This window comes from Cannabis sativa, chromosome 5 (assembly GCF_029168945.1).
Source record: "Cannabis sativa cultivar Pink pepper isolate KNU-18-1 chromosome 5, ASM2916894v1, whole genome shotgun sequence".
NCBI classification, from domain to species: domain Eukaryota; kingdom Viridiplantae; phylum Streptophyta; class Magnoliopsida; order Rosales; family Cannabaceae; genus Cannabis; species Cannabis sativa.
Window position 1 is genome coordinate 9,619,654 of NC_083605.1, and position 12,604 is coordinate 9,632,257.

General features: G+C 30.5%; 1 protein-coding gene and 1 pseudogene across 1 annotated transcript; one reads left to right on the top strand and one right to left on the bottom strand.

Moving 5' to 3' along the window:
• The first annotated feature begins 6,421 nt into the window (after positions 1–6,421).
• On the top strand, positions 6,422–6,973 carry LOC133038142 (uncharacterized). Its single transcript, XM_061116201.1, has 2 exons — positions 6,422–6,547; positions 6,677–6,973. Exons 1-2 carry the CDS (start codon positions 6,422–6,424, stop codon positions 6,971–6,973), a joined length of 423 nt encoding a protein of 140 aa, XP_060972184.1.
• A 656-nt stretch (positions 6,974–7,629) lies between these two features.
• Positions 7,630–12,208, bottom strand: LOC133037798 (uncharacterized; annotated as a pseudogene).
• Positions 12,209–12,604: the final 396 nt, after the last annotated feature.

Genomic DNA, 12,604 nt, shown 5'->3' on the forward strand with positions numbered 1-12,604 from the left:
ATAAAATTTTCCATATCAAATATAAAAATTGATAATTCTTTTGTTGTCCACATTTTTTTTCTAACACTTTCTATATATATATATATGCTAGCAAAAAACTACGTGCAAGGTACGTATACTAAATTTTATGCTAGTTTTTTTCTATGTTAGTTGAAAGTGATACAATTAAAAATTAAAGAAAAAATATTATTAGTTATTAGGTGAGATTAGTATTATTATGTGTATCTAAATATTATAGTTTATAATGTTGTCAATTAAAAGTGAATACCGAATGTAATATATTAATGTTTAAGAAAGCTTGATGATTTAAATATGTTCTTGAGTTAATCCAAAAATAAATTAAAAATTGATGTTCCAATACTTAAAGAAACATTACTTAAATAGGTGTAAGATAAAAAGAAAATTAAAAATCAATCTCTAAATTATTGATAATTGAAGATAGCATTTGTCTAAAAATTGTAGATAAGATAACTAATGATAGTCATTGGTGGATTTCAATCTTCATTTGCTTCGATAGAGACAATAGTGTAATTTTTGTATTTTGCACTTTTTATTCTAGCCGGGTCCGTATATATCTGGATTGTCCATTTTTTCGTTGATAAATTGAATATGGTAGTGTCGACAAAGCGGCGATGTTCCTGCAAACCGTGATGTATTTTCATTTAAAATGATTAGACATGGTGTGCATAGCTTATTTAATTAAAAAAAATCAACTTATGAAAGACATGTACTATTTTATTTTTTTTTTAAAATTACAGCTCTGCAGTATATTTCATTAGTTGGGCAGCAATACACGAAAATATTTTTTCCACAGTATCTGCGAACATGACAGCAGATAGGCTCTTTGTATTGTCATCAAGTTCAACATATGCTATAGCACTGTAAAATGCATAATAAGATTGTTAGTATCTTTTTTTATTATTATTTTAACTTAATTTCAATAACATCATATGTTTTTTGTAATATACCGTGGTGTAGGAAATCCTTCTTGGCCGCATGTTGGCTTGTCACATATAATTTTTTATTGCGATTATATAAATCTATTTTTTTATGACATGCGTCACATGACATGTAATAAAAACTATGGACATTATCAGTTATTTTTATTGCCGCTTCAATCCAAAAATATTTTTTCTACATCCAAATCAAATGGTGTTAATAATAGTAAGATATTGAAACAAAAGTTTTATAAAGTAAATATTGTAGTAGTCTTTACCTCATTCAGTTGCAGATTTTTCGTCAACTCTAAAATTTGGATGTTAGTCACTATTTCGCTAATATATTTAATTGTGCTTCTAATTTATGAGCACGTGATCAAAAACAGTGTTGTAATGTACACTCTGATTTTTTTTTTTGCATTTAATGCCTCAGGTTTAATTATGATTAGTTTTGGTGGGTTTTAGTAAATGTTTTTCTTTTTCTGGTTTGCATTAATAGCTAGAACATGGAGAAATTAATAAGATTGACATTCCTTTTTGTCGCAGCATGTACAAAGCAGCATAATTATAATAATGCTTTAAGTTGCTTTTATTTTTATTTAACAAAAGACGAAATTATAAATTTTATGGCTTCTTAATTATACTGTAGTGCTAAAATATAACTTTTTCTTTTAATGATTGTTTTTATAGGAAAATGGTAATTCTAGAAGAGAAGAAGAAGAGAAAAATCGGAGATGTACAACAGCAAAAACCCAATCGTATTTTTTTGATTTAATGAGATTTATTTTATTATATATAAATAAAAAGTGACCCATAAATTTTTCATAAATTATTTTATTTTTAATAATAAATTATTTTATTTTTAATATTAATAAAAAGTTACCCATGAATTTCTCATAAACCAAGAATTCAGTTATATAGGCACACTTTATATAGAATATATATATATATATTTTTTTTTCTATATTCACTAAAATTGGACTTCCAATAGTTATATCCTTATATATATTTTTCGTTCAAGAGAAGTTACTTGTCTTAAATCTCTCTATGTAAAAAGGTAACTTCCCTATTTAATTTCTTAAAGGTTGCCCATTTTAGATTTAGATGAGTTCAATTTTTTTTTTTTAGGAAAAAAAATCATAATTATAGATTTTTTTATAAGATAATTGTAGAATCTTTTTTGGTAAGATAATTATAATTTTTTAGTAGTAAAATCTTTTAAAATCGATAAAGAAATCGTAAATTATGAAAATCTACTAATAAAATATAAATTAAAAAAAATAATTTAAATTTTTATTCTTCAATTTGATATGTACTAAATCATGTCAACTTTTTAAACTTTTAAAAATTCTTCTCAATTATTAAGATTGTTATATTTAAAGACTTTTATTTAATTTTACAAATAAATCTTATGTGAATAAAAATTGAGGGGACATGTATATGTTAAAGTTCATGGGTATGATTTTGTAGATATTAAAGTTCGAATCGGTACATTAGCAAAATTAAATGAAATTAGACAAAAATCTTTAAATTCAATAATCTCAATAGTAAAAAAAAAAATAAAAATTAGCGACTTAAACAGTTCGAGAACATTATTTAATACATGTCAAAATTCAGTCAAAATTCAGGCCAAAAATCTTAATTAGTCTAAAAACACTGATTTAATCCCAAATTAAATCTAAAACAAATTATTGATTTCCTTTACTTTTTTTTTTTTAAAAAAACTTAAACCTAAATTTAATCAAAATTGCAAAGATCATAGTAATATATTTAAAAAAGAAACATATTAAATTTAATTCGTTTCATACCTTTGGAAATTATAACGGGATGGTCGTAAAAGATCTAATAAAATCTTTTTTGTAAAATTAGTTTTTCTTTTGTAAAAAGGTAAGTAGTGACAGTATATTTAAAAAGGGGTTTTTTCAATAATATACCTAAAATTGATTTTATTTACAAAAATACCTTCAACAAATTTATTTGCACAAATACCGATGTGCCACATTAGCATAAATACCAAAATTCAAAATTATTACCAAAAATGGAAAAAACTTGAAAATTTTTGCTTCCAGAAATTTGAGTGTTTTGCAGGTTTTAAAAAAAGTAATTTTGGTTGCTTTTGAATGTAAATAATTTATCAATTGGTTACTTTTTATTCAAAAAAATATATTTCAATATAATTTTTTCTCATATACATTTAGTTACTTATTTTGATCAAATAACTTTAAAACTATGATTTTTTTAGACTATATTATATGTTATTTTATTTTTAGGATACCTTGAGGTTACCTATTTTTTCTAGCAATTTTAAAGTATATTTTGAGTTGTGGGAAACAATACATATATATATTTTTTTCGATATAAAAAATGATGAACAAGATAAAAGTAACTAATTTCTTTCTTTTATAGATTACTAACAAAGAAGTAACTAAAATATTATATTTAAATAAAATAAGTATACCATCTAATTTTATGGGTTACTACAATAAATATTATAATATTTCATATTTAAAAATTTTTTAGTATCTAAATTTACTTGAATAAGTAACACCAACACATTCTATACAACAGAAATACGTCATGTTTGAAAATTTAGTTTCTTATAAGTTATTTTAGAAATTAGTTGATATTTATAAATTTAATTTTCTAGTAAAGAAACTAAAATATTACTTCTGATTTTAATTATTTTTTTCTAACAATGGTAATGAAATATATGCTTCCGATATATTAAAACGATCCCCTTAAAAAGTAGATTGTGGTGATATAAAATTTGAGCTCAAATAATTATTAGTGTAATCAAAAAAAATTGTACACTTTTTTTTAAAACTAAAAAAGAGAAAGAGTTATTTTTTTAAAAAAAAATTTATGAATATAGTGTAAAAAAATTATGAGTATACTATATAATGTGGTGTATATAAATTGTTTTAAAGCTACTACTTTCTCTTTGGCGAGACTACTGTTTCATGGAATGAAATGACCAATGAAATGATATTGAATGGTTACAGGAGAGAGAAAATGATTTAGAAAAAGAAAAAAAAAAGTTAATATTGAATGCTTAATAAAAGTTTTTACAGGGAGAGAAAGCAAATAAAAGCAAACTAATTTAAACAAAATGATATTGGGTATATACTTAAATTAATTAAGTCATCATATATCCATAAATAAAATGCAATTAAGGTATTTTTGTGTAATTAAAAAAAGGTAAGTAGTGACAGTAGTTTTTCGTTTCATATATTTTAAAAAAAAAATCTCTTTTGTAAAAAGGTAAGTAGTGACAGTATATATATATATATATATAAGTGAAATAAGGGAAATACTGAGTTTTGTTGAACAATAAGAGAAGTATTAAAAAATATGGGTATAAAGAAGAGAAGAGCAGAGCAGAAGGAGAAGGAGGAGGCTATGGCGGCGATGATGCTTATTTCAGATGATATACTCTGTCAAATATTAATCCGAATCGATGATGACCGATCTGTAATCCGATCTACTTCCGTTTGCAAGTCCTGGTTCTCTATCATCAATTCCGACTACTTTCGCCACGAAAAGCAGAAACAATCAAAACCATGTACCCTTTTATTTAGACATGGTCACACTCACAAACTAACGAAACCCCTTCCCTACCAATATTTCTCAGAAGAATCACAGACTCTACATCAGAAGAACACAGACAACACCAACATCATACATTCTCAAGATGATTATTACCTCAATTTCTTGCCTTGGCCGGAGGTTCGTTTGCTTTCGGTTACCGACGACTTGCTTCTGCTTTCACGTGAAAGGGGAAAGGATTTCATGATCTGCAATCCCTTTACCAAACAATGGATTGTGATTCCCAAGACTCCTATCGACTTAACTGGAGTATTCGATTATAGCGGACACGGTGGGTTGATTTGCAAAAACAAGAATGATGAATTATTCAGGTACAGAATCATGTTAGTATGGAGGAGGAATGCTGATTTTGCTCGCATAATCTTTTCTTCTGAAACGGGAGAATGGAGTAATATCATAGCTTTTCCCTATCAATTGTTGTGGGATCAACCTCCTATTATTTGCAATGGAATGATACACTGGCTATCTTTGATTCATGATACCTTAACTGCAGATGGCATTATTGCCTGCGATCCCTTTCATGAGGATCCAAATTATTACAATTTTATTCAATTTCCCTTAGGTTTTCCCCAAGATGAGAGGCGCAAGTATTGTATTAACATTCGTCTTGGACTGGTTCAGGGTCGGCTAAGGATTTCACTTACTACCTTCATCACTAAAAAGAGGAGGGTCTATTCTGTCAAAGTATGGGAATTGAATTATGATAATAACAATGGTGATGATGGGAAGACCAGCTCATGGTGTTTGGTGCATGACTTTGAGAAGAGCGGAATTGGTTTTAACTCTAAGTATGTGGTTGTGATGGCTTTCCATCCCACCAATGGTGATGTTTTGTTCATTCTTTTTGACAATATTCATGTTTACCAATATGATATTAGGGAAGACAAGATGGAAAAGGTTTATCAGTTTCCACATCCTGGCTATCATGCTTTTGGAATGCGCCTACAACACTTCCCTATTGTCTATCCATTTTGGCCTACTAAAATTCCTGCCCTCACTTCCTCTCCCATTGTCTCAGCTCTTGATCTTTGAAACTTGTCTGTTTTTTTCAATTATTTATGATATATTTATTTTTGTTCTAATAACTTAATTATGTTACTGTTTGTATACATGAATTTATGTTTTATGTTCCGTTTAATTTAAATATATTGTTTATGCTTATCTTCTTGGGTTTGTCTTTAAATTTAGAATCACATAACAAGTTAGTTGATATATCAGTTAGACTTCTTTTTGTTATATTGCCAATCCTTGCCTTTTCTTTTGATTGGTCAATGCATTATATAAATATATATATATATATATATATGTACTCTTTTCTCTGTATCTTAACTTTTTTAGAACAATAACAGAACAATTCCTATCACATCTTCATTATCTTTAATATGATGTAAGTCAGTTTTTGTCTTTTAAGTTCACCCCTTCTAAAATATTTTAGTAGTGCGTTTGGTAGATAGATAGTGCATATATTTCTAAGGCTAAGGCTAAGGCTTAGGCGAGTTGTATTCTGTTGTGTATTAGGTAGATAGCGCAGCCTACAAGAACTGTTTATGATATTTTGACCAAGGCAGGGGTTTTTATGGAGAAAATCCCCATCTTCTCGTTGTTGAAAAAATAAAGAAGAAGATGTAGCAGTGGTCTGCTTGGCATACAAGGTGCATAGCTATATAGCTGGTGATAAAGGTTCTCCACCCTATCTTCTCGAAGAAAATATTTTAAAATTGTCTCATATGATGTTTTGTTGCTAAATAGACAGTTGCTCTGAACTGTTGAAATGGTCGGTTCAATGTTTCAAGATCAAGAGTTTGTAACTTTTGACAATATCTATATTGTGTGTCAATGTGATTTCTCGTGCTTCAAGATGTCATTTGCTGTCATTCATGCGCCATGAAGGCTTTAGAGGTTTCTACAGAGGTTTTGGTACTTCTCTAATGGGAACAATCCCAGCTAGAGCGCTTTACATGACAGCCCTTGAAGTTACCAAGAGTAACGTTGGGACAGTCACTGTTAGATTAGACATTCAGATACTGCAGCACTTGCTATAGCTAATGCTGCAGCAGGGTTGAGTTCAGCTATGGCTGCTTAATTAGTTTGGACCCCAATTTGATGTTGTAAGTCAAAGACTCATGGTTCAGAGTTGCAGTAATAGTAGTAGTAATGTTAAAAACTCTATTCCTAGTGTTAGTAGCTATAGTTACACTTACATCAATGGTTTAGATGCTTTTAGGAAAATCATGTACTCAGATGGCTTTAGAGGATTATATAGAGGTTTTGGGATATCTATATTGACATATGCACTATCTAATGCTGTTTGGTGGGCTTCATATTCTGTTGCACACAGGCCTAATTGGGGTGGTTTTGGTTGTTATATGGGGAAGAAGAAGAAAGAGGAGAATGATTTAATTTTAATTCATGGTTGTAATACTCAATAAACTAAACTCTAGATCCCAATTATATAAAATACAATTGAATCTATATTGCTGTAAATTATATATACAGTTCGAATCTATCACGACTGCGTTTCATAATCAAATATTAGTAGGATTTGTTTTATTTTTATTTTATTATACATAAATAATATTTTATTATTTTATTATATATAAATAAAAAGTCACTCATCTCTTTGATTCTAATTAGAAATTGGTTGTAAACAAATGCAATTCTTGTTTGATTCTAATTAGAAATTGGTTGTAAACAAATGCGATTCTTGTTTACTGCATCATGCAGCCTTCAATTCAAACCAACCATTTATTCATGAACAAGATCAATAACTCTTTACATGAATTGCTTGTGTTCATGTAGAGCTTGATTCCGTATTGTTTTAAAGATCTCATTAGGCAAGAAACTCATTTATGCTTTCACGGGTCACCATTCACAAGTGTATCTTCGATTAAAATCTAGGATCAAAGGTAAAAAAAATTGTAGTTTTGACTTAGAAGTAGTCTATGCAGGCATAGGTGCAATTAGCATGGGTTGTTTTGTAGTTTCAACAGAAAATAAACTTAATCAAGGACGTGAAAGACTTCTGCAAAATCATAGCATGTTATGGTATAAAATGCACTAAACTTTAAAATTGAAAAGGCAAGAATCGAAGAAAAGAAACTGTTTTTCCAATTAGTAAAGCATTGAACAGCACAAACTGAAACATTATTTCTCAATCACAGTATAATTCTTGTGTTGGAATGGAACCATTGTAGCTACACTGTAAACATCAAAATAGCTTCGTGTTTATATTGATTCTTCTTCACGCAAGTCACCTTGGAACCAACAAACCAAGCTCTGAATCAATACACAGATTGGAGTCAGAGCACAAGAGTTAAAACACTATTACAAGAATTAAAACAATGGTACAAGTTATCATGCAACATTATGCACATTGCAAAGTTTATGAATCAATCTCGGTAGAAAAATACATCCAGGTATAAATTTGAGGTTATGTGTCTTCACTTATTATCATAATGACACTAGCAAAAACTTTCTAATTTCTATGCAACATTCAGTCAAGTCCTGATTTCTTATACTATCCTATACGAATTTATTTGGAAAAAATCCATTGGTAAAAACATAAATCGAACCTTCTTCAGTCAAGCAACAACCTCAACAAAGAGAATATAAGAACCCTCCTGATTTCTTATACTATCCTATACGAATTTTTTCGGAAAAAATCAATTGGTAAAAACATAAATCGAACCTTTCACCATAAGTTGTGCACAGCGCCGCGTCTTGTCCTTGTGGCCGAGATCCGAAGGCCTCCATTCTGCTTTAGAAACTTTTCAATTAGTTTATAAAGTATAGTAATATACGATATATTGTGAAACAACTTTAGATGCGTACAGGATGATGGACATCAACAGGAATCTCTGCGAAATAGAGAGTGTCTCCAACTTGGAGCCTGCGTCCATCAATGACCCTTCTAAACTCCAGCTTCCTAACAGAATATCTCAGATCGTCGATACCAGCTTTACGTTCCCTCACATCAATGTTGTAAGTTTCTTCTCCCACCACGAAATGCATTTGATTGTTAATCAGCATGTCTGTTCTAATTATGTATACGGCAGCACACCGAGGAATCTCAAGTGCTTTCTTCAAGTCTGAATTTGTGACTCTCTTCCAGCAAACCATGGAATCTGAGAAATATTTAAATACTCAACTATTACCTAATAATGTACACTTAACACAAGATGCTCTACTCGCATTAATCTTTCTACAGCTAAAAGAAATAGCACCAAACCATATATATGACTTAGAATATTATGGTCAGAGCAGAATAAACCTTCCCGCACATCGGCGGCACAAGAGTAAATAAGGGAATATGAGTACAAACAAGTAAATTATTATTTTCCTAAAAAAGAATATAAACAAACATGATAAAAATCATGATTCAAAAAACGATCAGCTCCATATATAAACAAACATGATGAAAATCAAATCAAACTAGTAAAAAAGAAAAGATTGCAAAGGGAGAGATACAAACTCATAATTAAAACCATGAATAAATTACCAGTAAAACTAAGAACAAATCAAGAATATATCAATTGAGGAAGAATGAGAGTTAGAATTGAGGGAAAGTTTAAAGAAGGAGAGTCGAAATCTAAAAAGAGAAAAACACCGGAACCATATCAATAAATCTTCAGTTAACTAAACAAACATTTCTACTAATATTGATAATTAAATACCTAATAATGCACAATTAAGGCAACATGCAGATCTACTTGCATTAATCTTTCTGCAGCTAAAAGAAATAGCACCAAACCAGATATATGACTAGGAATATTATGCATATAAACAAACAAGATGAAAATCATGATTTGAAAAACGATCAGCATCAAATATAAACAAACATGATGAAAATCAAATCACCGAGAAGAAAGAAAGAAAACAACAAACTTATAAACTCTAAATCCTAAGCTCAAAGATCCACACTAGTAAAAAAAAGAAATCGATTACAAACGGAGAAAGACACACTCATAATTAAAACCATGAATCAATTACTAGTAAAATGAAGAACAAAGAGTAAGCACTGATTAATAAAAAAAAAGTCAAGAAATCAAAACTAAAGATATAAATAATTAATCGAGAAAGAAGCAGAGTTAGGATTGAGGGAAAGTTACCTGGGGAAGGAGAGTCGAAATCGAAAAAGAGGGAAAATGAAGTATGTAAGTAAGGGAACAGGCTTATATATATAAGCCCGAAAGGAAAGAAGAGAGTGGAGTATTATTTGAAAATAATGAAATGAAGCAGATATTTATTTATTTATTTTTTTTTCTTTTTCTTGAAAGAAACTCTAACGAGTTTCCAACATGCATACTAATAATAGGACAGCTCACAATAAAAGTTTTCAATTATCCACCGTAGAAAATTAATAACAACAAATTGAAACTGAAAAATCCATATAAACAACAAATGTAATGAAATTTAAATCCTATCATACTTAAATAAATTTAAAAAAAAAGAACTCTTAAAATATCTTACTAACTCACACAGAGTCAAAGATATGGAGATGCAATATTAAAATACAAACCTCTTTTGATGAGGAGTCGAATTACATCTTGGTAGAAAGTCTTTTGAAGAACTCATAATTAGTGATCAGTAGTTGTGGCTGACATATCCATTGAAGCCCATCTTGGCCCTAATCCTCTGCAATAAGCACCGAAACCGCCTTCCACAACCAAATTCCTCACATTTTGAACAATTGTGAGTGCCCTTCTTTGCCCATTTTCCTCTCCATCCAACACTTGCAGCCTTGTTTTGATTGTGTTAAGTGGCATAGTAATCAAAGCAGAAACACCACTAGCCATTGCAGCACTTAGACCCTGGACCGCCCAAGGTTGCTCGGGAATCAGGCCTAAAACTACTACTACAACGATGAGTTAAACCATTCTCGTCTTTCTTCTTCTTCCCCATATAACAACCAAAACCATCCCAAATGAGCCTGTGTGCAACAGAATATGAAGCCCACCAAACAGAATTAGATGGTGCATATGTCACTATAGATATCCCAAAACCTTTATAAAATCCTCTAAAGCCATCTGAGTACATGATTTTCCTAAAAGCATCTAAGCCATTGGTGTAACTATAGCTACTAACACTAGGAATAGAGTTTTTAACATTACTACTACTATTACTGCAACTCTGAACCATGAGTCTTTGGCTTACAACATCAAATTGGGGTCCAAACTAATTGAGCAGCCATAGCTGAACTCAACCCTGCCGCAGCATTAGCTATAGCAAGTGCTGCAGTATCTGAATACCCTAATCTAACAGTGACTGTCCCAACATTACTCTTGGTAACTTCACGGGCTGTCATGTAGAGCGCTCTAGCTGGGATTGTTCCCATTAGAGAAGTACCAAAACCTCATTAGAAACCTCTAAAGCCTTCATGGCGCATGATAGCAAATGACATCTTGAAGCATGAGAAATCACATTGACACACAATATAGATATTGTCAAAAGTTACAAACTCTTGATCTTGAAACATTGAACCGACCATTTTAACAGCTCAGAGCAACTGTCTCTATTTAGCAACAAAACATCATATGAGACATTTTTAAAATCTTTTCTTCGAGAAGATAGGGTGGAGAACCTTTTATCACCAGCTATATAGCATTGCACCTGGTACTTGGCCACTGCTACATCTTCTTGTTTATTTTATTTTATTTTTTTCAATAACGAGAAGAAGAGGATTTTCTCCATAAAAACCCCTGGCATTCGTTGAAATATCATAAACAGTTCTTGTAGGCTGCACTACCTACCTAATACACAACTAGAATACAACTCGCCTTAGCCTTAGAAATATTTGCACTATCTGCCTAACAGTATACTAACAAGAATACCGTGAATAATTCATTCATGTATACTAACAGTATCATAAATAATTTATTAAAAAAAAAAAAAATAAGAGTATCATAAATAGTTAGAAAACAGCCAAGTTTCAAACATCAAGAGCTGAGACAATGGGAGAGGAGGGAAGGGCAGGAATTTTAGTAGGCCAAAATGGATAGACAAGAGGGAAGTTTTGTACGCGCATGCCGAAAGCTAGATAGCCAGGATCTGGAAATTGAAAAATTTTCCATCTTCTCTTCCCTAATATCATATTGGTAAATATAAATATTGTCAAATATAATGAACAAAAACATTATGGAAAGCAAATTCCATGAGGTGGTAGTACTGCCATTTTTGTTATTACCAAAATTCAATTCCCATACTTGGACAGAGAAGACCCTCCTCCTTAAGTGAAATTCTTAGCCAACCCTCGACCAGTCCAAGATGGACGCTTTTGCCTCTCATCTTGGGGAAAGGCTAAGGGAAATTGAATATAATTGTAATAATTTGGATCCTGGGGAAAGGGATCGAGGGCAATAATGCCATGAGTAGCCCTTGCAGACGGCGGTACATCGGAGTACAGATAGGCAATCATCGATTCGGATGAATATCTGACCTAAGCATCACCGCCGCCATCGCCATCGCCACCTCTCCTCCTCCTCTTTCTCTTTAAGAAAATTTTATTCCACGGCAGAAACAGTCGAGGCATGAGAGATGGTTAACCACTCTTGACAGATTCAAGGGACACTCTTTCTCTTCTCTCTATGTAAAAGACTGCTTTTTTTGTTTAAAAGACTCCTCTTTTTTTCCTTCATAAGCTTAATGATAAAAGTTTACAATTGTATTGCTACGCATAATTTATTTAAAATAAATATTGTTTTTTTTTTTATCTTTATATATTAAAAGTTCAATTTTCGCTTTTTAACTGCATTTACATTAACTTTTAATCATTCACTAGATTTTTTTTTTTTGTTTCCGTTAACTTTTAACTATTACGTTAAGTTTGACATATATATCAAAATATATTAATAAAAAATTAAAAAAAATAATAAAGTAATAAATATTAATTAAAAAATTAATAATAAAATATAATCATCACTTGACTTCTATACACCAGTAGAAGCTATAGATTCCATATTTATGTTCAGCACTCCCACTCAATCATACTATCATGTTCCCAAAATATATGTATCATCCTGACTATCACCCTGACCAAAAAGTAGGCTTAACTAATAAATCAA